Source organism: Ambystoma mexicanum, chromosome 7p (assembly GCF_040938575.1).
Source record: "Ambystoma mexicanum isolate Mex_15411 chromosome 7p, UKY_AmexF1_1, whole genome shotgun sequence".
Taxonomy (NCBI): Eukaryota; Metazoa; Chordata; class Amphibia; order Caudata; family Ambystomatidae; genus Ambystoma; species Ambystoma mexicanum.
Genome location: NC_090939.1, coordinates 250,459,666 through 250,485,491, shown reverse-complemented (window position 1 = coordinate 250,485,491; position 25,826 = coordinate 250,459,666). Strand labels below are relative to the sequence as shown.

The 25,826-nt window shown below is 48.2% G+C and overlaps 1 protein-coding gene across 4 annotated transcripts in view; it reads left to right on the top strand.

Moving 5' to 3' along the window:
* Positions 1–25,826, top strand: part of ITSN1 (intersectin 1) — a 3,188,156-nt gene that overhangs the window by 1,064,091 nt on the left and 2,098,239 nt on the right. For all 4 annotated transcript variants that reach the window (XM_069636218.1, XM_069636217.1, XM_069636220.1 and 1 more), the window contains exon 12: positions 4,860–4,934. In XM_069636218.1, the coding sequence (XP_069492319.1) occupies positions 4,860–4,934 (75 nt within the window). The remainder of the gene's footprint in view (positions 1–4,859; positions 4,935–25,826) is intronic.

Below are 25,826 nucleotides of genomic sequence, written 5' to 3'. Positions count from 1 at the left end.
TTAAATTTTCAACATCCTAAATTGGCTGCAAAATGCAATTTCAAACTGTCAGCGATGCACGGGTGCGGTCACATGATGACGTCCAGGAGCGTCCACGGACTTCGGCGAGCGTGAGATGCCAGACCCATGCGCTGGGATGCCCACAATCGGGTGCACTGTTCGCAGACCAATTAAAGAGCGTCATACAAGACCGGATGCCCCATTTCGTAAGCGAACAGTCACATAGTCCGCGGACTATTAATTCAGGTTTTTTAAAAAAAAGGAATTTATCATGGAATAATATACAAAATATTTATAGTATATGAAATAAATGTATTTATGAAAGGGATGGTGTATCGGAGTGGGAAACATAAATGGGATAATTTTGGAATTTCTGTAAACTCATCAAGGAGGGAGAGATGTTTCATATAGTCTTTTATTTATGTTTTGTGAATTTGTTTGGGGGTGATTGCTGGGGGCAAGAGGAACATTTACAAGTTAGACGGTGATAATCAGCATTTCTAATATGAGTTTTATCATAATTTAGAAATTCTTTAAAGTCATTGCTGAAGTCCTCCAATTTTGAAGACCAGGTCATGATTTCATTCTGTACAGTGTGGTATTGGGATTGTCTTTCTGATAGTTGGGATGCTCCATAATTAATCTGTGATGGTGGTTTTTCTTGTAAACTATTTACTATAAGAACATAAATTATTTCAATGAACTCTGTATACATTTCATTATTTTCTTGTATTGAAAGATGTATAGTTTACCAGAGATAGAATGTGGGTCCTATTCACCTGAGCGCTGGTTTATGGATGGAATCAGTTTGTAGAGATTAATGAAAAAGTGGATACTGTCCAATTTCATAGGGTTTTGTTTATTTACAAGTTGTCAGCCGACACGCGTTTCGATCCTCAGGGGTCTTTCTCAAGGCTGTGATTCATATAGTGACACAGTACCATGTATATGTGCATAGATTCAACACCGAAATTAATGATTCCCAGATTGTTGCGAAAATAAGAGGTGCATCATGGATGGTCAAAAGTGAGCACAGTATTCAATTGACGCATATATAGGGCCTCATTACACAGACGGCGGTGGACCAAGGTGCTATTAGCACCTTGGTCCATGCCGGTAAAATACCGGCACCGCCTTGGTGGAAAGGGGAATTACCGCCCTATTCCAAGGTTGGTGGGGTGGTAATTCCCCCTTCCCCCATTGCCCTTCCCCATTTTTGCCCCATAGGGCATAATGGGAATGGGGAAGGTGCTAATTACGGCACCGCAAATTGCGGTACCGTAATTAGCTCCCTGGTCCCTTTGCGGGTTGGTTTTTAACACCTGCAAAAAGCAGGCGTTAAATTCTCCAACTCGCAAAGGGACCTCGTAGTAAGGCGGTAAGGGTTTACCGGTACCGGTAAAATACCGGTACCGGTAAACCCTTACTGCCTACCGTGTAATGAGGCCCATTGTGTGGTCGATGGATTTGAATGCATGTAAGTGATGTTCAAAGCATCATAACATATTGGTTAAACATGTCAACAATAGATACATAAGCAATACTGCATATAGGAGATGGAGTGCGGCAGGGAAGGAAAAGGTATTTAGCTAGTTGCATGGAGTAAGGTCCGGTTCAGTGTGTTTTTAGCGAATGCTGATTAGATCATTGTCCTATCGTGTGGTGCGAGGGTGCAGTCATTGCTGGGAGGGTTGGTTGATCGAGGTCCAGGGTGCATTGTCAAGTTCTTGCCCCGGTATGGTTAAAGTATCAATTCAGTCCTGGTTGCGATGAATGGACCGATGTCCAAACCTGTGCACATTGAAGCCTGCTAGTCGATTGTTAGCTAATGAGAAAATGGCTGTCCGGCATTGCTGGTCGGTAGAAACCCAGGAAGAGAAATGTTGCTGAGCGTGCATGTTCCATGAAGCAAGTAACCCACTACTGCCCACCCGAATTCGGTGGTGTGCCGTGCCTATTCAGGCTCCTGCTGGGGTGCTGAGTTGTGCCATGAGTGAGGTGTGAGGAGTAACTTCCCCTAGAGGCAGTGTTTGTGCTTGTAGCAATCGTGTGCTTGTTTGGACAAAAGTGCCCGTGGGGAACAAGGTGAGTCCGTACTAGAGAGCTGTGCATCTGGTTATTTATGGTCATGGAGTGTGCGTCTCCTCTCAGTTGGGTAGCCGTGAGGCCTTAATTGAACGCAGTTGGAGTGCATGGTGTTCCGTGGCACCTGGTGTGCCGTGTAGCGGGCACCCGTTGAAAAGGAGCTTAAGCTAGCGCAATTACATTGATACAGAAATACCTAGCATGAGCGTCGCTGTCTGGGTTCAGCGTCGCTTGCACAATCTATGTAATGGAATCTTGTGGTTGGAGTCAGCATGCCGGGATGAGAGGCCCCATGTAATGATACGGAAATGTACATGGCGGGGGTTGTGACTTTGTCAAGTGAGACCTCAATGTGCAGGTTTGTGCATGTGTCCATCCTAATCGATAGTTATTCCAATTGAGAGCGCTTTTTTAGCAAGGAGCTGGCCTCCGAGACCAGTTGGGCTTTAAGTTAAGTATACAGAATTGTGCAAAGCGGTGATTGTGAGTTTAACAGGTGATACCTCCAAAACAAATAGTTGTGCCTGTCTCAAATCTGATCTATAGTTGGTTGATCCCAATTGGACCGCTTTTGTTAATAAGGCACTTACTTGTTAGCCTGGTTGGGCTTTTAGTGGATCTGCTGCAATTGCAGGGATCTTTCGATGCTGGCCGCCATGTTGCTTCTGTTCTTGTATGCTAATGACGTATTGATGTATTAGATTCCACTTTTGCATTTGCTAAAGAGACCAAAAATATCCCTTTTGTTAATGACGGGCCTAGCACCCGAAGCCCATCAGGTTGGAATTGCCATAATACCTGCCATCTGCTCTCTTTATTCGTTGTATTAACAAACGGGTCTTTTAGATGGGTTTGAATTGGCTTTATTCGTATATGACCAAGCTTGAGTAATGTGCTTCTTTCTCGGTATGTCATTTATCTTCATTTCATTCAGCCCATCTGCACACTGTTTAAGCCATACTTTTTTTCTCTATAAGAAGGCTCACATCCAAATACTTGTGTACCCCTGGTGCTGGTTAGCCAATGTATTTGCTATGAAATCTACCCATTGAAGCTCCCTCCTCAACAGTTACTATCTTTCCACTGTGCATGTATAGCCTAGAAGCATAATGCTGTTAATTGATATGTCACATGTCTTCGGGTATGGTATTACTTGTTGCAGTGGGCACAGCACATTTCCTGTCCTATTTCCCTCTGTCTTGTGCACTCTGCGTATTTCCTTTAAATATTATCTGAGTGCACCTCGAGGCACTCGTACTGAAGTAGGAGTCGAGACTCTTCTCTGAACTTTTGTTGGTGGGGTGGGGCTTTACAGCTATTTTTTATGTTATTGCTTAAAGTTCTTATAATGCCTGGATGCAGGTGCCCTTCTAGCCTTTCAAATCGGGTACCCCAACCGAACCATTTTGTCCATGTTTGGGGGAGGGTGGTGGCTGCTTACTGTTTAACTAGCTAGCTCTTTCTACATCGGACAGCTGACCTCTCTCAAATCGTATCCAGTGCAAATGGCGTTTAGCTACCACCATCCACATAGGATTGTTCCTAACCAGCTTGGCATTCAATCAAAAGTTAAATTTCATGTAGATCAACCTCGTTTTTTCCAATTTCGTGTCGGTCCTGGCCTCAATTTTGGTTTTAGGAGTTGGTCACATACATATTTTACAGCTGTGTGCATTTTCTGATCAAGCTATTTCTATTTGACCGTCTTGTAAAGTCCATAATTCACTGTCATTGGATTTACCAACACGTTTTTTTGCTGTATATTTCCTTTTTTTCTATGCCAGTGGGCTGCAGGAATCCACTGTAACATGTTCTCCTAATTATGAAATTTAAAATGCAAAGTTGAATGCAGGTATTTCTGTTGTGCACTTATTTAACCAGTCTGAACAGTCGAACATTATTCTTGCGCAAGGAGGTCATTAACTTTTCTGGAATGGACCTTTGCCTTGAAAACATAATCCATTCAGCAATCGACCTTACAAAAGCAAGCAATACATTATAATGCCCAACAATTGCAATCATTTACACAAATGAGAGCTAGGCCTCTGGTGGAACATGATTTATAACGTGGCATGCTGTCCCCCGACCAAAGTACGTCATCAGTTCAACACCTGTATAATCTATCCCCCTTTTTCGTACGGTCCTAAATGCTTTTTAATTTCTAGTTTTACGATCATTCTGTAATTGGGCGTTGGGGAACATATTCTTTAAAAATAAAAGTGTACATATTTTGAATACACCCTTTTTTGCAACAGCGAAACTGTTTACCTGTGCCAAAAAACCTTAATCATCTTCCTGGAGAATGATTTGATCAGTATCACTCACTCTAGACACTTTAATGTTGCTGGGAGGAATACAACTTTAATTTAATAGCAAATATATACATCTGATCCTGTAACTGCTCATCAGAGCGTTTTGAATCTGCTTTCGATGTTCTACTGGTAAGCACCCTTTCAAATTAAATATGCGAAGTTTGCATGCACAAAACCAAATTACCATGTTCCACTGCATGGTCATGTGTAGTTTCCTGCATACTTTTTTTTTCATTTGCCCCATTTGCATCCAGCATTTCAGTTCTGCAAACTGGACCACTATAGCTGTTAGGCAGACTAGTCCAATTTGGTGGCTTTCTTTTGGAGTTTATGTCTGCAAGTGTATTCCAGCCAGCGGTGGTGATAGTAATGTAAAGGTGCTTGCTGAAAACAATGCCTTCCCAAGACAAATTCATGTTTACACATATTCAGGAAATAATCATTACCATTATTTTTCCCTAGGCCTTGCTCTGACTCTGCAGAAGTGACGCATCACAATCTGGATCTCAAACGAAGTTTTTACATTGCTGGTGCCAGGTAAATGACACTTCTCTGCTGCTTTTCACCATTTGGTGGTTGTTCCCTGGTCCACATTCTACTATTGCTTGCTGGATTGTCTTCGTTTATTTATTGAGCGCACCAAACCCTGATGTATTTGGGTGCTTTACAAGTTGCAAAAGTACAGGCATGACCGTAATCATTCACACAAAGTATTTACAAAGGTAGTTGCAGACGAGTAGGTATATACATATAAATGCAACAGATATGGAGGTCCAGTAAATTTTCACAAGGTAATTACAAAGAAGTGGAGATACATTCAGTTTCTTATACATGGCTAGGCGGAGAGCAATATTTGTTTTGAGGGGATTGGGTCCTCCGACATATTCCATATCTATGACAGTAATCACCACAGCTTTGCTGCTTCGGAAATTCTTTCGGCGTCCTGCATCGATGACGTCGATACGCCATCCTCGAGGGCCTCCGTCGAGCCGACGTCACCGGATGTTATAAGTAGGACGCACGACGCCCGTAGCCTCTGTTCCGTTTTTTCCGCGAATGTGTTCGCTTTGGAGATCTCGGCGCGCCTCGATTCTACTGAATCCTGTTCTTTCGGTTCTTCGAACCAGTTTCTTCAATTGCTAATAAGAATGTCGTCTTCGGGTTCTTCCACCCCGTGGTCCGGGTTTAAGAAGTGTCGGGTGTGCGGGTCCAAGATGTCCCTGATGGATACGCATGACGCTTGCCTCGGGGAGGACCATGATACGGACGACTGTGTCGGCTGCCAATCGCTCACTTCGAAGACCTTGCAGGAGTGTAAGAAGCTGTCGGTCGGTAAGGTGGCCAAGCCCCGGAAGTCGCGTTCCACTGGTCTTTCGACGGGCGATTCGAGGGGCGACTCTCCGCATCGTCGTGGTCGTGAGTCCGGGGTTTCTCAGTCTGGGAGTCGGTCCCGCCATTCCTCTGCCTCTTCGAAGGCACTCCAGGAAGCACCGTCACAGGTCGCCTTCCCCGTCCTCTTCCGAGGCCGAGGACTCCGCCCGTCGGCGGGTAGCTTGTCCCAACAAACATTCCACTCCGGAGGAATGGGATTCGTTTTGAAACGAGATGTTGGCGATTTTTCAATCGCAGGGCTCCAGTCCGGCTGCGCCGTCTGAGGACGCTGGTCGAGGCCGCGCTAGAGACACCGCTTGTCCGCCTTCGGGCTCGAGCAGTCATCGCGACCACCGGGCGCCTTCGATGTCCCGGTCGGACAAGGATGGTCGCTCTAGGCATGCCTGTTGCAGTTCCCAGTCCTTGACGCCATCAAGACAGCGAGACTCTGTGAAGTCTTTAAAGAAGACATCGAAGCCGGCGGCACCGAGGTCGTTGACGGACTCTCTCGAGGCCCCGCCTCTGAGGAAGGCGTTGACACCATCGGCGCCCAGGCTGTAGAGAGACACGTGCGGGGCTGCGCCCACAAGGCCTGTGTCGACGCTGCGGTCGACGCCTTGTCAGAGGTACCCCGTGGCACGGTGGCACCCCCAAGAAAGGTGATGGCTAAGGCTAAACATGTCTTTGTGCCTTTTTCTGTACCCTCTTTCCAGCCTCTAGATTATATTTCTGAGGTGGATGAGGGGTCTGAGGAAGGTGAGGTTCCTGCATTGGTTCCTGCATTGGTTCCTGATGACATTGTTTCTGGTCACAGTCAACTTGAGGTCCTGCGTCAGTCGCTGCACGACGCCAGTGGTCTAGACACCTCTCCGGAGGTGGAGTTTGGTAGGCCGGAGCCTGGCACGCATGCCGAATCTTCATATCGGTGCCTCATGTCGAGGGTCACTGAATACCTGGGTTGGTCTGCCCCCCCTGGGGATTTTCAGCAGGATGACCTGACTGATATCTTGGACAGTGAGCAAGTCCTTGCTGAAGAAATATCGCCCAGCCAGTGTTGACCCCTGCTACTTGACCATGCACCCCACTCAGGAGAGTTTGGTGGTGCAGGCAGCTACGGCCCCCGCAAAGCAGTCGTCGTACCCTACCATCCCTCCTGATAGGGACGACAAACGTTTTGACGGCTGGGCGAAGAAGGGATTTTCTTCTGGGGTGTGGCGCTTCAGGCTGCCAACTCAGTTTGTGCCTTGTCTCGTTTGACTCAAACTCTGTGGAACTGTATTTCCCTAGCGGCTGAACATATTCCCGAAGGGGAGAAACGAGATGGTTTCTTTGCTATCGTGCAGGATGGAAAGGACGCCATGTGTGAATCTGTTCAGTCGGGTCTAGACATGGTCGATTGCGTCAGCCGGTCCATGACGGCGAGCACCGTAATGCGCAGGTTTGCGTGGTTGCAGAAGTTGGGTTTTGCTCCGGATGTGCAACCCCGGCTCCTCAACATGCCCTTTGATGGTGAACATCTTTTTGGCAGCAAGGCTGACGAGAGTCTTGAAAGATTGTAGTCCTTCAAAGCTGCAAAGATGTTTGGTGCTGCAGTCCGCCAACCTCTGCCTTTTCATCCCAGGGGACAGCAATGGAGGGGAGGTTCCTTTCGATATTACTGGTCCTATAGTAAATCGAGAGGAGCTGCAAGTCAAAGGGGCAACCGTAGGAGTGCCAGAGGTGGAAAACAAGGTACTCGAGGTGCCAAGGCCGCGCGTGCAGTTGCCTCTTTGCCCTCAGGCACTGCAGCAGCCCTTCAGCTCAGTCATGAGGTCCATGCTTCTCCGGTTGGGGGAAGGCTGCCGCAGCATCTGGTAGAATGGCGTGCCATTACTTCAGATGTGTGGGTTCTGGAGATCATAGCCCACCGCTACTGTCTTCCTTTCCGGCAGAGGCCTCACGACAATCCACCAGGTAACCTCTCTTTGAAGAGTCCGGATCCGCTCCTTGCGCAGGAAATTCAATCCCTGCTGGAGAAAGGCGCCATAGAACTGGTGCCTGTAGCGGAGAGGAACAAGGGATGATATTCCCCTTATTTTTTGATCCCGAAAAAAGAAGGGGGGTTGAGACCGATCATGGACTTGCGAGGTGTGAACAAGCTCCTCAGGAAGGACAAGTTCAAGATGGGTACTCTTTCTCAAGTCCTCCAGGCCCTTGAACTTCAGGACTGGTTGGTGTCTCTCGACCACAAGGACGCTTATTTTCATGTGCCGATCCATCCAAAGCACAAGTACTTGAGGTTCTCGGTTGGTGACTTGCACTTTCAGTTTCGGGTCCTGCCATTCGGATTGACCTCAGTTTCGAGGGTTTTCACCAAGCTCATGGTGGTGGTGGTGGCAGCGCATCACAGGAAAGGGGGGATTCACATCTACCCCTACCTGGACGATTGGTTGATCAGGGCGCGCTCTCCCGAGCAAGTCCTGGATCATCTCTCCGTCACCTGCCACTCCCTTCAAAAGCTGGACTTCTCCCTCAATTTAAAGAAGTCTCACTTGACGCCAACTCAGCGGCTCCAGTACATCGGAGCAGTGCTCGACACTTCCCTGGGGCAGTGTTTTCCTCCCCAGGTGAGGGCTCTTCACATTCAGCAGATGGTACACAAGTTTCGACATGCCCAGAGTCTCTCGGCATTCGAGTTCTTGAGGCCGCTCGGCCTCATGGCATACTATATTCTTCTGGTGTCAGAGGCCCGACTGTGGATGAGATCTTTGCAGGGGGCTCTCAAGATGCAGTGGTCACAGTCCTCCGGCAGGATGTCGGACCCCGTTCAGGTGCCGCCCTCGGTCGCTCAGGACCTTCTGTGGTGGGCCGACGAAGGCAATCTGATGAGGGGGGGCTCTGTTTTGGCTGACCAGGCCGGAGGTGACAATCGTGATGGATGCATCCCTCACGGGATGGGGAGCTCATGCCAACGGTCTGACAGTCAGCGGTCATTGGTCTCCGTCGGAGTCCAGACTCCATATCAATCTGTTGGAGCTGAGGGCTGTCAGGCTTGCCCTGAAGGCTTTTCTGCCGACTGTGCGAGCAAAGAATGTCCTGATCCTGACGGACACCACAGTGGCCATGCACTACCTCAACAAAAAGGGTGGGGGCAGGGTCACTTCCTCTGTGCAGGGAGGCGATGCAGCTCTGGTTCTGGCCATCCAGCAGGAAATTTCGATCTCGGCAGTTCATCTGGCCAGAGACGAAAACGAGACAGCGGACGCTCTGAGCAGGCAGAGCGCGATCTCTCACGAGTGGGAGTTGGCTCAGGAGATTCTCCTGGAGATCTTCGTGTTAGGCAGAAACCTGTGCAGTTCCCTTAGGGACCACTGCAATAAGTTTAAGACTACAGGTGTTAGCAGTAAACCCAATTGGTAGCAGTCTGTACCACCCAGATTTACCTGGTAGCTGTGGCTGAGCAGTCAGACTTATCTCAAGAAGAGTTAGGCAGTATATGGAGTATACACATTAGGTGCAAAGAGACAGTAGCACAAGCAAACACTGACCAGAGCTTTGGTATAAAAGTATATAATTATTTATTTAAAAATACACTGGCACTAATATGTCAAGCAAATTCAAACTGTCACTAGAAATATATACACCTCCCTAATTAATTATCTGACAAGTCTAGGTTAGTACACCACTTATTTAGCAAAACCGAGGTGAGCGTGTAACCATAGATGGCACTCCCAATAATGATTTAAAAAGGAAGAGAAAAGGCAGAAATAGGAAAACACACAATACCAACACTTTTAAAGAACCACAGCAAGTCAAGAAAGGGAGGGTCTACTGTAGAGCAAAAAGTTCATAGGCCAGGCCCACTCTTGGAGAGGGCAAGGCGGAATGTGCCTTTGATCACACAGTTGAAGTACACTTTAAAAGTCTTTGCAGATAGTTAAAAAAGGAGTTGGATCAGTTCAGAAAAGTTAGTTAACAGGTCTGAGGTCACCCAAGGATAGAGAGTCAAGGATTTACGGGACACCTTGGACAGTCTGTTGCAAGGGTGACCAGGCGGGACACAGTACCTGAAATGGTGAGAAAGCTCCAGCGGGGGCAGTTGTTCCTGGCAGCGGGTGCAAGTCGGTGCTTCGTCCAGGGGGAAGAGAAGATCTCGACGTGGAGGAAAGCTGGAGGTCGTTGCACTGCCAGGGAAGAAACCAGCCGCGGAGTTTCCCCGGTTAAAAGGTACTACCCTTGTATTTGCGGTAGTGGTGAAGCATAACTATCCGGCCGCCGGGGTGCTTGGCACAGGCGATCCGACCACGAGACGATCCAGGAAGGCGAAAAAAGGTGAACTGGTTAACCCAACCAGCTCAAAGGAAGAAGACTCTCCAGGAAGAAGTTCTTCTCTGTCGTTGGGAAGTGGTGAGTTCGATTCAGCAGGGCTCCACCGGTGGTGTCGTCGTTGCAGGTCGGCTCAGCTTCTCCCTCTTCGGATTCTTTAGGTCCTGTGGCGACTTCTGAAGTTCCAGTCCCCAAAGCCCTGCTTTAATGCAGAAAACCCCGGTTCATCAGTCCTAGCTGTCACTCAAACATGCTAAGTGGTGAGCCGGGCGGCTCACCACTGGGCCAATCGCACAAGAGTGCGATTTGAGTTGCCGAGGCAACTCAGTCCAGGGTGCCTATTTCCCCCTCCCACACATCCTGTAGACCCAGACAGAGTGGCACCACTTTTGGAGGCTTCTGTGCAGAAGCCCACCAAAAGTGGAACAAATGGCTCGACTTGGTTTGGAGTTACAGAGGCGAACACAAACGCCATTTTAAAACCGAGTCCTGGCAAAAAAGACCCAACCGGGGAATAAATATTAAATAAATAACCAGGCGGTGTCTTTAACATTGCACTGAAAAACAGACCCAGGGGCAATCGAATTACCTCTATCAGTACTTCCACAATATGATGGTTTGTACTGGTTCTGTTAATAATTTAAGACTAGTAAAGTCAATGGTGACTTTACATGCCCTGCGAGACAGTAGTCAGTCCCAGGGTATGGAGTCTATGTTTGGGGGCCACTATGACACCCCTGTGTTACTGCACTGAGGGTGCTGTGTAACACACTTACCAAAAACGCATGAAGCCCTATGGAGCAAAAGACCCCATAGCCCATAAAACACATTACAAAGTCAAAGGACATTCTCAAATCATGCCTAAGAGTGGGAGAAAAATAGTCTCACTCTTAGCAGGAGAATAAATTAAACCCCAAAAATCCAGCAAAGCTGCTGGGGGACTCACTAAGTTTGGGAAATTAGCCTATACAGAGAATTCTCCCTAACACTTCGCCCTTTGGGAGACCCCTCAAGTGGATCTCTTCGCCTCCAGTGTCAACCGGAAGTGTTAAAGGTTCTGCTTGTGGGAATTTCCTCCAAGAGGAGCCTTAGGAGACGCGTTTGTGGTCCTTCCCACTGCTGTATGCGTTTCCTCCAGTCCCCGTCATCCCGCAAGTGCTGCGGAGGTTCGGTTCCTGGATGAACCTCATTGCTCTGGCTTGGGCCAAGAGGGCGTGGTACCTGGACCTTCTCGACTTGTCCATCTGCCCTCCACGTCGTCTTCCCTACCGAGATGATCTGCTCTCACGGGAGGGGGTGGTCAGGTTCTCCATCCAGAGGTCAGATCCCTCAACCTTCACGCTTGGCTTCTGAGAGGCTGAGGTATAAGGATTGGGACCTCCCTGAAGATGTGATGGAGGTGTTGCTTTCGGCTAGACGGCCGGCAACAAAGTCCCTGTACCTTTGCCGTTGGAGAAAGTTCGGCGACTGGTCCAGGCTTAAGAATGTGGATACTTTTTCATGTGACATTCCTGTAGTTCTGTCTTTTTTGCTTTCTTTAGCCCACAGGGGCTTGCAAGTAGGTACCATTAAAGGTTAACTGGCGGCGCTGTCCATATTTAAGAGCTTGTCTGAGGAGTGTTCTTATTTTAAAATTCCTTTAATTTCTCAGTTTCTGAAAGGGCTCACTAATGTGTTCCCTCCGTCACCTTTCCAGGTGCCCGGTTGGGATTTGAACCTGGTTCTCAAGTTTCTAATGGGTGCTCTGTTTGAGCATTTGCATTCTTGTCCTTTGAGACTGTTAACTCTTAACTGTATTTTTAGTTGCGGTCACTTCCGCTCGCAGAGTGAGTGAGTTACAGGCACTGTCAGTTAAGCCACCCTTCACTGTGTTTCATAAGGACAGGGTTGTCCTTAGAGTTCGTCCTTCCTTTCTTCCGAAGGTGGTGTCGGAATTTCATTTGAGCCAGAAGGTTGTTCTTCCGGCATTTTATCCTCCTCCGCATCCTGGTAAGGACGAGGAGAGGCTCCATAGGTTAGATCCTAGGAGAGCTTTAAGTTTCTACATTTCACGCATGTCCCGGGTCAGAGTGGACGATCAGCTCTTTATTGGTTACGCTGGAAGGCGTTTGGGACAAGCTGTGACTAAGCAGACTTTGTCTAGATGGATTATCTTGGCAATTTCTGAATGTTACCGCCTGGCGGTTAAGGATCCTCCTGTAGGCTTATGGGCCCATTCGACTCGGGGTATGACTGCCTCTACTGCCTTGCAGAGGGGTGTTCCTATTCGTAACATCTGTGATGCAGCCACTTGGGCTTCGGTCCATACTTTTGTACGTCACTACTCCCTTGATTTTATCCATGGGCAGGATCTGGCCTTTGGCAAGGCGGTCCTTTACTCTGCAATTTGATTGGGCATTCTAAATGTGTATATTCTAAATGCTTTTCCCACCTCCTTACGTTGGTATTGCTTTGGGAGTGTGTCATAGATATGGAATACGTTGGAGGACCCAATCCCCTCGAAGCACAAGTTACTCTCTTACCTGGTAACGTTCTTTCGATGGGATGGTCCCACGACGTATTCCATATCGCTCCCTCCCTGCCTTCCCCGCTACAGAATTTCTTATACGATTGCAGCTTACGTTTCTGCAAGGCTTTCTGTGGTCATATTGGCAGTAGATTTGTGCCACACGTTCTGGGAAAAAACTACAACTGAGGCTACGGGCGTCGTGCGTCCTACTTATAACATCCGATGACTTCGGCTCGACGGAGGCCCTCGAGGACGGCTTATCGACGTCATTGATGCAGGACGCCGAAATATTTTCCGAAGCAGCACAGCTGTAGTGATTACTGTCATATATATGGAATAAGTTGTCGGAACATCCCATCGAAAGAACGTTACCAGGTAAGAGAGTAACTTGTTCATCTAGAGCCATTAGCCAAGATTTGGTGTTCTTTCTGAAGCTGAGATATGAAGATTTAGATCTGAGGTTAATGGGGAGTGAGTTCCATAATTTTGCGGCCATCACTGGGAAGCTTTTGCCTCCAGCTTTTTGTAACTTATACCTAGGTATGTTTAGGCAGTGTGATTGTGCTGATCTTGGTGGGCGTTCTGACATTTTTCTGGTGAATTTATCGGCTAGGTATGTAGGTGCATAGTTAGACATTTGTGTGTGAGAGTCAGTGATTTGAGACTGATTCTGTCTTTGACTGCGAGCCAGTTAGTGCTGATTCTGATAGTTAAAATATGTTGTGTTCTGGGAATATTGAATATTGCAGGTGTTCTGTAAGGTCTGGAGCTTGGTTAGGTTATATTTACTAGAACCTAGATATAATGCATTGCAGTAGTCGAGCTTTGATAAGATCAACGCTCTTGCCAATGTGATGCAGCTATCTAGGGACAGGAAGGGTTTGCAGGCGTTGATGAGCTTGCAAGTGTAAACTGTGGCAGAGGAGGTGGCATTGACTTGTCTCTTTAAGTTCAGTGTAGAGTTGAGGTAAAAGCCCAGGGTTTTCACCTCTCTGGAGACTTTTAAATTGTTGCCATCAATTGTGAATGACTTGAAGTGGGTGCTTAAGTTGTTTAGTCTGGCTGATGATCCGACAAGGAGGAGCTCCGTCTTTTCGTCATTCAGGCAGAGTACATGGTTGTCCATCCATGCCTGAATGATGAGATATATTTTATTGAGGAGTCAGGAGTCTGTTTCATGGTTACCCGAGATGGGTGTCATCTGCATAGTTGATGTAGATGGCACCCAGGTTGTCAAGTGCGTTGAACAAGGGTTTACTAAATGTTATATAGTGTTTGTGAGACATGCGATGCTTGTGGGACACCGCAGGTGATAGCTATAGGTTCCGCTGCTGCATTGGAAGAGAATACTCTTCTCCAGCGTGGGGTCTGGCATGGATTCACATGCTCATAAATATTCCATGGGGTCTGGCATGGATTCACATGCTCATGAACATTCCCAGTCGTCTGGCTGGGAATCCTCGGTAAAGAAAAAATCAGTATCAGTTTTGTTTCTGATCTGTCTTAGTAACCAATCACTGGTCTCTGGGTCATACTGTCCCCAGCCAATAACTGCCCTCTCCCTAAACCCCGCCCCTGGCAGCCATCGTCAGATTTTTACCACACGTTAAAGTGTTGGGAGTCCTCGTGCTATACCTCTCGAGATTTTACTGCGTTTTGCTCTTTTTCAAAGAGATTTATCTAATTTTTCGGTTTAATCGAGCCTCAAGCTCTACCGTTTCTACTACCGATTAACGGGGACCCATTTCGGATTTATCTACGCCCATCAAGGGTGAAGTTTTCGTCGAGTTACGCTTCTTGGAGGATTCCAGAAGTTTGAGGCCTACCTCGCAGACGAGAAGAACATGACCCAGGAGAAAGAAGCTCGACTCCGGCAAACTGTTCAGGATCTGCCCTGGATGCAACCTACAAAATGTGTTTAAGGAGGACGAGCATTTTAAATGCTTTTACTGCCTCCACGAGGACAAAACGTACGTGGAGAAGGACTGTGCGTTTTGCATGAGCATGTCGGATCGGACTTTGAGGGATCGTCGGACCCGTCTCTCCAACTGGCTGGAAGCCAAGAGCCCAGCAGGTGAGAAGAAGTCTGAGCGGTCTTCTAAGAACTTTCAGGGCGCCCCAGCAACGGGGGCCCAACAGAAGGCAAAACACCGTGAGTCAGCGGGCACCGGGAGCGCCGAACGGTTGGGCTCCTCGGCTGCCAGGCAGGGTGCACCTTCACCGACGCCATCAACCACGAGCCAACGCTCTGGCTCGGGGAAGAGAAAATCTGAGAACCCGGCTAAGCTTCTGGAGAGTCCCTGGTCGATCTCGAAGGAACCGGCCGAGGGGGAGCGAGGCAGTGACCCTCCCTCTAAGGTGAAGGCCTCAAGCGCGCCCAAGGTGGTGAAGGCCTTGATTCACCCGGCAAAGGCCTCTATCGAGGGAGTCGCTGCGGCCCTGGCGAAGCCTGTGGAGGCTATCCCAGTGGAGGCAACCTCGGGGCCCAGAGTTTCCCTACCTCTGCGGAGGGAATCTTCTTTCAAGCCCATCGAGAAGACCCCTGTGAAGACCCCGGTGGAAAAAGGGTGGGCGGTGGCCGTCACGGACACAACCTCCGAGAAGAAACTGACCAAGAATTTGGAAGAGGCCCGGTCCCACAAGAGGAATCCCGATGAGAGGGACGACGAGAGCGAGGGTGGCAACGACGATGAGGTTCCCGTGGCTGAGGAGCAACCGTTGCACCCGTCGCAGCCCGAGCCGCAGGACAACTCGGCGGCCATTTTGACAGCAATCCAAGCCTTATGCACAGAGATCAGGACGAGACTGCCCCTACCCCCGACGGACGACCCAGCTGAACCGGGTCCGTTGGGATGCCCTCCAAACAAGAAGGAGAATTCATCCAGTGCCCCTTCAGCCCTCACGGCCTTCTCAGCCTTTGTCGCTTTCCCCGGTCCCGAGTGACGACACTGGAACAGACACGGCCACGACAGGAACGGATGACGACGGCCGTGACAACGGGACTGACCTCCCGTCTCCAATTCCTCGGGTGTCCCCACCCGAAAAGATTGGTTCCTTCCACGCCATGATTGCAAGGGCATCCAAGCTTTGTCAGCTCTGTCCCGAAGAGAAGGAAGGCTTCCTCTACCAACGGCGCGAGGCCAAGAGGGAGACGGTCCTCGCGGTGCCGTTGCTGGATGACATCTGGGACGAGAGACTTGCCCTCCTCAAGAACCCGTCCATGACACCTGCCAAGAGGGACCGGTACGAGAAGAAGTACTGGGTCCCCGACGCCACCCCGTTGTGCCTTAGGGCACAGCCGACCCCGGATTCGGTCATCTCATCAGCGGCCAAGAAGAAAGCGGGGGGCATCGGCTTCATCTTCATCTTCAACTTCCTCACCGGACGGCGAGGGAAAGACGCTGGACGCCGAGTCATCTCGTCGGCGGCGACGACAGTGAAGGCGGCCAACGCCCTAGTGATTGTGGCCCACTACGACAGGGAATTGTTGTACAAGATCACCCCTCTGTTGGACTTCCTCCCGGATGACAAGATGGCAAATTCCCTGGCGATCCTACAGGAGCGTGAGGTGGCGTCGGACCACACCATAACTGTGGCCACAGACATTGCCGACACCGGTTTCCACCAGTTGGGCAACGGCGTTTGCCTTCGGCGTGGGTGGCTCAAGGCGACAGATTTCCGTGAGGACGTGCAAGCCAAGGTTTTGGACATGCCCTTCGACGGGAACAATCTGTTTGGAAAGACAGTGGATGAGTCGCTGCAGGCCATCAAGACGGACACAGAGACGGCTCGGGCCTTGGGAGTTCTGCAGCAAGGGTGGCCGCCCTTTTGCAACTCCGGAGGCAAGCAAGGTGCCTCCAAAGGATTCAGCAGTGGCTCCTCGACCTACCGTCAGGCGGCCCGCTACTCGTCGCAAGAAGCCTACAGGGGACGAGGCAAGTCAGGTGGATCTCGCCGTCGTTGCCAGGGAGGCCAAGGAAGCAAGGCTGCTTCCAAGCAAGACTGAACCGGCCGTTGAGTCGGGCCCCCACCAAAGCACACCGGTGGGAGGCCGGCTGGCGAAGTTAGTCAGTGTGTGGGAGTCCATCTCCACCGACCGTTGGGTGCTGGATGCCCTGGCCCACGGGCACACTCTGGAATTTCTAAAGAAGTGCCCCCGAATTCCTCCAGTGGCCAGGAAGGAAAACCACGTCCCTCAACTGCTGTTAGAGGTAAGGGCGATGCTCAAGAAAGGAGCCATCGAGCTTGTCCCAAAGAGGCTCTGGAGTATACTCAAGATACTTCCTTGTCAGGAAGAAGACAGGAGGTTGGCGTCCCATCCTGGACTTGCGTCGGCTAAACAAATATATCAAGGCAAAGAAGTTCTGGATGGTCACCCTCCAGCACCTGCTGGGCCAGCTGGAGGAAGGCGACTTCCCATCGTTGTTGGATTTGGAGGATGCGTACTTTCACATCCCCATCCTAAAAGGGCACCAAAAGTTTCTCAGGTTCGTAGTCCAAGGGCGGCACTGCCAGTTCAAGGCCCTCCCGTTTGGAATGAAGTTGGCACCCAGGGTGTGCACCAAATGCCTAGCACCAGTGGCGGTGCGGCTGCATCTGCAGGGGATCCACGTCTACCCCTACCTGGACGACTGGCTCATCCGAGCAGGGACAAGGGAACTCGCCGTCAAACACACAGCAAAGCCGTCCAGCTGCTCATGGACCTGGGATTCTCCATCAACTTCCCCAAATCCCACCTGGTTCCATCGCAGGTCGCGCTGTTCGCTGTTTCTGGGAGCCAAGCTCGATACAGTGGTGCGATTGGCCTCGCCGTCGGAGGAAAGAATGCAGGCCATCCTGCGCAAGGTACAGCGTCTGCTGGCCACGGACGTGGCCAGAGTGAGGTCCATCATGTCCCTTCTCGGGATGATGTCCTCTTGCATCTATCTGGTGCGCCTGTGCAGGCTTCGGATGCGCCCTCTGCAGGAGTACCTCAACGCCCGTTGGATGCAAGCGACGGGCAGCTTCGAGGACAAGATCTCGCTCAACAAAGTATTCCGCCAAGCAATTTGATGGTGGGACACCCACGCACATCTCGCGGCGGGCACGGACTTTCATACCCAAGCATACCAGGTGACGGTGACGTAGGATGCCTCCCTGGAGGGGTGGGGAGCGCACACTGGAAATCTTCATGCGAGAGGCCTGTGGCTCCTGGAGGAGAGTCCACTCCACATCAACCTACTGGAGCTCCGAGCAGTGTTCTGGGCCCTCAAGTCATTCCTCCCGTCCCTCAAGGGCAAGGTGGTGAGGATCTTCACCGACAACACCACCACAATGTTCTACATCCGGAAGCAGGGAGGAACCAGATCCCCAGCCCTGTCCAAGGAAGCCCAGGATCTGTGGCACTGGGCCGTTGCCCAGGGGTTGTTTCTGGTACCTTTTCTTCAAGCAGGGATAAGAAACACCATCGCTGACTCACTCAGCAGGGAGCTGCGCTCGTGCCACGAGTGGGAACTACGCCAGGATCAAGTAGATCAACTCTTCCAGCGATGGGGCAAACCCCAAATTGACCTGTTCGCGACGAACTCCAAGTGCCAGAGGTTCGCCAGCAGGTTCCCCCAGCCGAGGAGCATGGGCGATGCTTTCTCGTTCCCCTGGGACGGCCTGTTCCTGTATGCGTTGCCTCCGTTGCCATTGCTGCTCACGCTCATCAACCAACTCAAGAGGTCCCGGTGCAGGATGATCCTTCGTTGCACGGAGGTGGCCGAGACAAACATGCTTCCCGGACCTTCTGGACCTTTAGCGTCCTCACCAGTCAAACTGTCGACGGATGCAGATCTTCTCTCCAGAGAAGGAGGCGCCATTCTTCATCACTACCCGGAGTCGCTGAACTTGCAGGCCTGGCTCCTGCAGCACTAGAGTTTGGAGGGTACGATATCCCGGCTGACAGCAGAGAGGTTCTTGCAAAGGCCCGGGCGTCCTCAACTCTCAAGTGCTACGGACAAAAGTGGAAGAGGTTCTCTGTCTGGTGCCATGCACAGAAGATTAACCCTCTACGGATTACAGCCCCTCAAGTGCTACCATACTTACTGTTGCTGGCCAAAGCTGGACTAGCTCATGCTTCCATCAAGATGCATCTGGCAGCGATTTCCCGATACACCAGAACTGCAGGACGGTCGTCCCTGTGGTCTCGTCTGGTGAAGGAGTTAATGAAAGGACTGTTTCTACCGTTCCCGCCGGTGAAGGCTCCAGCCCCGGCGTGGGAGCACAACGTGGTGCTGACCAGGCTCATGGGCCCGCCATTTGAGCCCTTGCGTTCGGCTCCGTTGAAGTTCCTGTCATCGAAGACCGTGTTCCTTGTGGCCATCACCTCTGCACAACGCGTGTGAGAGATTCAGGCCCTTTCCTGCAAGCCTCCATACTTGACTTTCCACGAGACGAGGATAGTGCTGAGGACGCACCCCTCCTTCATGCCCAAGGTGCCATCGGACTTCGATCTCAACGAGCCCTTTGTGTTACCAGTCTTTTTCCCCGTCACCTTTGTCGCCGGCCGAGAGGACTTTGCACTCGCTGGATGTAGCTAGAGCGCTGAAGTTCTACGTGGACCAAACAAAGAGTTTTCGGAAGACATCACAGCTGTTTGTGAACTTTGGACCTGTGATCCAAGGGAAGGCTCTCTCGAAGGCTTCCATTTCCAGATGGCTCTGCGGCTGCATCATGCACTGTCATCGGTTGGCAAACCGACCGTTGCCCGGTCGTCCGAGAGCCCATTCGACCAGAGCGATCGCTGCTACCACGGCGTTCTTGTCTGGTGTGCCCCTGCTGGACATATGCAGGGCTGCTACGTGGAGGTCGACGCACACCTTCACAAGATTCTACTGCGTCGACCGGGATTCCAGCGAGGAGTCCACAGTCGGCCAGGCAGTGAGTTTTATGTAATGCTTAATGTTGAGCCTTGCCACCTCCCGTGGTTGTGCATGTGTGTACTGCTATGTATTCTTATATTCATGAGCATGTGAATCCATGCCAGACCCCATGCTGGAGAAGGAACAAGTTACTTACCTGTAACTGTTGTTCTCCAGCATGGGTCTGGCATGAATTCACATGCGAACCCTCCCTCCCCTCTGCGGCTCTTCACTTTGTTATACTGCGACTTTACGTGCTACCAAATCTGAGGATGGCTGCCAGGGATGGGGCTTAGGGAGAGGGCAGTCATTGGCTGGGGACAGTATGACCCAGAGACCAGTGATTGGTTACTACTAAGAAAGACAGATCAGAAACGAAACTGATACTGATTTTTTCTTTACCGAGGATTCCCAGCCTGACGATAGGGAATATTCATGAGCATGTGAATCCATGCCAGACCCATGCTGGAGAACAGTTACAGGTAAGTAACTTGTACCTCATGGTGCGTTTGTCTAAAAAGGACTGAATCCATGCCGTGGCTTCATCAGAGAAATGTGTGGCTGAGGTCAGGTGGTTGCAAAGGACCCTTGTGATCCACAATGTCGAATGCAGCTGAGAGATCTAAAAGGAGAAGAGCTAATTTTCCATTGTCCTTTAGGGTTGTCCATGTGTTTTTTTTGGGTCAATTAACGCTGTTTCTGTTCCGTGTTTGGGTCTAAAGTCAGATTGTTTTAGGGCAAGGAAAATATTTGATTTTAGGAAGGCTTGGATTTGGAGATAGGCAGCCTTGTTGAGTATTTTAAGAAAGAAGGGGATAATAGTTATAGGCCTATAGTTAGTGGGTATGTTCGGGTCTAAGTTGGGTTTTTTAGAAGGGTGAGGACCCATGCATCTTTTAATTTGTCGGGACTGAGCAGGAGTCAAAGGATGTGTTTGAGTGAGTTAATAAAAGGGGCTAGTTCTCTGGCGGCCTCTTTGATGATGGGTGCCGGGCAGGTGTCACCTTCACATCTAGATGGCTTGAGAGAAGATATTATTTCTATTACCTCGTTGATGGTGACATGGGTGAACTTGAAACGGTTGCAGGCTTTCTTAGGGATAGGGGGCAAGTTAGGTTCTGTTAAGTCTTTGGCTATGTTAATTTTTTTGTTTCTATTTCCTTTTGTAGGAGTGAATTCCTATTGGCTAAGGCGTCTTGGATAATATAATGCTCTAAGTTTTGTCCTTGGTGCACATTTCAGATTGGGGAATAGGAGACTCAAGTTCTTTAAGGATTGTGAATAAGTCTCGGGTGTTGGAGCTAGCTTTGTTTGTCATTGAACGGATTTGTTTTTGTTTGGAGGATCTCAGTTTTGAAATGTATTTGTTAGCAGGGACAGCTTTTCCCTGTTCTCACTAGAAGAGTTAGTCTTCCACTGGGTTTATGCTCTTCTTTCTCATTGTGCAAAGCTTTGAGTTGTGGGGTAAACCAAGAATTAAGGTGGGCCTTTTGTTTTTTCTTTCCGCATTTTCAACGGTGCAATTTTGTCGATGGCTGTTTTGATGATGGCATTGTAGAGTTCAACCAATGCTGTAGGGTCATTGCTAGGGGGGTGTGGTGTTTGTGATAGGTTGCAGTAGTGGTAGCAGGCTATCGAGATTGATGTTACACTAGTTTCTGGTTAGGGAGGGAGGGGTTAGAGGATTAGAGATGATTAAGGGTTTAACCAGGAGGGTGAAGGAAATAAGGTGGTGGTCGGTCCAGGCACACTGTTCATTAGAGGTGGTCTTGGTGTCACACTTGATATCGGCGAGCCAGTTAGTATCCTTCCCTTACTGTGTGTGGGGAGGTTGATCCGGTGAATAAAGCAGAGTTCAGTGATGATAATAGCTAGAGTAGATGCATTATTGTCATTGGTGTCATGGAGGCTGAGATTGAAGTCTCCAAGTGTGATGATCTGAGAATTGGGCTTGGTGTTGGACGAGAGCACGGAGGTAATATCTTCCTCAAAGGGTGAGATGGGGTCAGGAGGGCTATAGATGAGATGAATTGTTATGGGACGTGGAGGTGAAAGGGGCCGTTTGACTGTGAGGACTTTACCAGACGGGAAGTGAAGTTGAGGGCAGGCTCTAAGACCCAGAGACATTCTGTCAATGAAGGCTAGTCCTCCGCCTCGGGATGTTTCTCTGTCCAGTCTTACTAGGGTGTAATTGTATGGAATTACTAATGAGAGAGAAGGGCCTGAGACAGTGTGCAGCCAGATTTGTCACTGCTAGGAAATCTAGTTGGTTGGCAATTATGAGGTCTGCAATGTCTAGGGCGTGAGCAGGTATGGATCTGACATTTATTAATGTTCCTTTGATGTGGGGGTGGTCTGGTTGGCTGTGTTTCAGTGGGGCGGATGGAGTGTATGTTGTTGATGGTGGATTTTGAGTTAAGTATGACTTTCTTTTTGTAGTCTGACTTGAAGTAATCTCTATGTATAGGGTTTATAGTAGGGGCAGTGAGGAGCCTGGAGCAGATCCTGGAGTTCCTTATGCTGGTGGCGCAAGGTCGGTTGGGCATGGCTTTGGTAGCATACTGCTGAATCCATTGGGCTGGTGAGTGGGCTTTGGAAATGCACAGACAGGGTGTTGTTCCGAGCGATGGTGCGCTGTGTCATGTTGAACTGGACCGGTAGGTACGGTTGCAGAAATGGTGTGGGTTTAATGAGCTCAGCCTGTGGGTGTGTAAGTTTCATAGCGAGTGAGATCCTGAATTTGTGGGTGAGAGGCATCCTGGTAGCGGGAGTGCTGTGTTGAGTAGGGTAGGTGTGGAGTTAGAATTATTGTTAGTATTTGTAAAGCTTTTAATGTTGGTTAGGTGCTCTGATGGACAGGGTGTTGTACATGACTGGAGATGGGAGCAAGGGTCTGAGAGCTGCGCACAGGATCTGGTAGCCGTATCTGGAGTATGGCAATGTTTTCAACACAAGTAAAACAGTTTCATCGCAGTTTTAACTAATAACAATTGCGTGGCGATATTTTCAGCACATGTCAAAAAGCAGTTTCATTATAGTTCAACTAATAGCATTTGTAAGGCAGTTTCAGTATGGCTCTTACAGCTCCGTTTGTCTGATAATATGGGGGCTAGCAAGTGAAAGACCCACCCAATTGTCTATAAAATGTGACCGGAGTTATTTGTTACACATGTTAGCATGGCGTAGATGGAGTGTAGCCGGATCGCGAGATACAGAGGTAGATGGCGAGTGAGAAAGAGAGGCAATTAAGAAGCTGGCCTATCTGGCAGTGTCAAGGGCTAAGTAGCATTCCTTTGCAGATAAACAATTGTACGGTGCAGATCGTGTAGCATACAAAGTTGATGATAGTGGTAAACATATAATGCAAGTTAAACAGGAGCGGTAGTGTTATATAGAGTGGCAACAATTTGGTAGATCCAAAGCTCTGATGCAGACGTTATTGCGAGAACTAGCGAATCTAGTGTTGCAGAGAGGCTGATAAATGTGACACGGTAAGGCGAGGTGTGGAACTGCTGGTGCCTAGACACGATTGTTTGAGCATGATACGAATGTAAATATCAGACGTGGGGCCGTATTATAATTGAAGCAAGATTCTCGTGCAGTACAATGCCTCTTGCTTACCAGAGAATGTTAGACGTGCGGTTGTCGTGTCGCTGTTCTTTTTCCTTGGGATCAGCTGGGCTGAGGAAGGGTCGGCTCCCTCCCTCCCTGTGTGGGTGAGCTATATGGAATGCATAGTTCTTTATGCATACTTTTATTTTGAAATTAATAGCCTGTATGAGATGTCTGTTTACATAAGCGCAAACTGGAAAACACGATTGTTAGACTGGGATTACTCTCCTTTACTTTCGCAAACCTAATTTAGGGAATTGGCTCTGAGCCTAGCGTTCAAATTTGAAGTTTTTGCATCTTTCCTTGCACTGTGCAAAGGCTTCCATCTGCATCATAAGATTTTGTAAATGTAGTTACCGTTCCAACAAGCAATCTCTGTAGTTCAAAGGAAACCAGCTAATTAACCTATACATTACCTCCTCTAACTCCCATTCAAAAACACGTTAAGGTAAGCAATTCCACCACAATAGGATAACTTTAATTTAATAAATATGCTATTTCTAATCTATAATTTGCAACTGTTTCAAAAGTTTGCTTTCTTACCGAGATTTGGAGACATAAATCCTGTACTCCATAGTCTACATTTTAGACCATTGCAGTGGTGTTGCCAAGCTGTGTTCACTCAAGCAGATCCATTTGCATAAAATGGGAGAGACGGTTTTGATTTTGTTTTTTGGTGTTATAAAAGTTTCACCTGCCGCCCCCAGGCTATATCTGGTACTTAACATTTTATGACCACTTCCTCTATGAAGGTATCCCAGATAAACTTTACTGGGGAAATATACCTTTTTAATTAAGTTGGTTGACCTTTTCCTGATGGAAATCGGACCATTATAGACCATATGGCGTTGCCTTACTCTTGGACATGAAAACCATTAAATGTTGCCAGTCTTCTTTAACTTGTTACCATTTTCACAAGTCTGCTGCATTATAGTATATGACATGTGCAGTAGAATACTGCATGGCTGTTGAGTAATCAATCACTTTGTGCTGAACACTAGTTCAGACAAAGAGTTGACATGACTGCTCCATTTTCTACATTTCACGGCAGTCTGTCAAATATGTCAGTTTCATTCACCATCCTATTAAATCAAAGCATATACAAAATAAGTTCCTGTAGAAAGCCATATGAATGTTTTGGTTGCGCTATTGAGTCAAGTGATTTTCACCTTCAGCCCAAATGTGCGTAAAATAATATGCAAACTTAACATTGCATATAAAAATAGTGTGGACCTTTTTGAAGTAATCGCTTTTCACCTACAAGTCTTTTATGAAGCCTTTTATGCAGCCAGGTATTCCCTCTACATTTAAATAGTATGTAGCTTATGCATTGGAATGATCAAAACCCGAATGTTTCAATTATCTGCTAGCATAATTTCTGCCAATTAGGTGTTTTTTCTCATCCTGACACGTAGGTGGATTTAAGAATTGTATTCTCATCGAGCCAATTAATGTCTCCACACTGACTGAATAAGTCATTTTTTAGCAGATCCGTTTCGTTGTGCTTTCCTCCTTTTAATTCTGATATTTACGTTTTTAAGTGTGGAAAATATATGACGAAAGAGCCAAACCAATGAATGTTCACTTATGACAGTTACTAAGGGTTCCAGTTTATAGTTTGAGTCCACATTGATGCTCGTCTGATCTGTTTATAATCATCAATTTTTTGACAATCTTTTTCATTGCTTGGTTACCTGATATTCTGAGAATCATCATGAACTTGTGTACAGCTCAAGTGTTTCATGAATGCATACAATACACTGACCGGTTCCCTTGAGGTGAACTAGAGCTTGTAAATATTTTTCGTTTTCTGCAAGTGATCCAGACACTAACTGAAGCAGTTTGGCCCCACAATAGGTTCTTTGAGTGCCACTTGCAGTCAGTTAATCCTACGACCCCCTTAGATGCAACACACTCCATATCCCTGCTACCCTCCTTTTTCGCACTTCACAACCTCACAATCATCCTAAACTTCGGAAGACCATTTTGGCATCAAAATAAATATGCTAAATGTGCTGCATTGTAGTAGAGCAGGATTGGTTTCTGTGGCTGAAAAGGGAGTAGTTTCCATCAAATACTCCTTTTGGAGGGAATAGTTGGGCAAGGCGTTCCTGCTGTAGGTGAGACCTGAAGGAAGGGGCTTTTCCCCCACCATTAGACTTAAAAAATCATTGATAATGAGTATATCACAACCAAGAAAGTTAAAACCGAGTTATCTGTGGCTGTGAAGTGCATGTTCACATAGAAGCTATGCTTCATGACAGAAAACATGAGCCTAAACTGACTCACCAGGAACCTATGATGTTGGACTCTAATAGTATTGGAATATGTCTTAATGTGCAATTCAGGGAGGCTAGTAGTACGTGTTGAAGTCCAGATTGAATAATGACGCATATAAATTCATCACTCAATTTGTTATGAAAGTGTTCTTACATGTGCCCCTTTGAGTTATTAATTCATCTTTTTATTGCGTTAATTATTTGATTATTTGAAATTAGCATTTGTCACATTTCTTTTTTGCCTCTTTGTTTTGCTTTTCTACATGACCAACTTAGGATAAACATAACCGATTGTGCAGATTACATTCCTAACAAACGCATCACCTTGTACACTCCTAGTTGGTACACTGCAACACTGCGCCTAGAGCACCAACCGATTAAAAATGAAACTAATAACCTAAAGATTAATATAAGCAGGTCTGTTGGGCCTGTTTCCGTACAAATTAAAGAGTAAGTAATGGTTAAAATG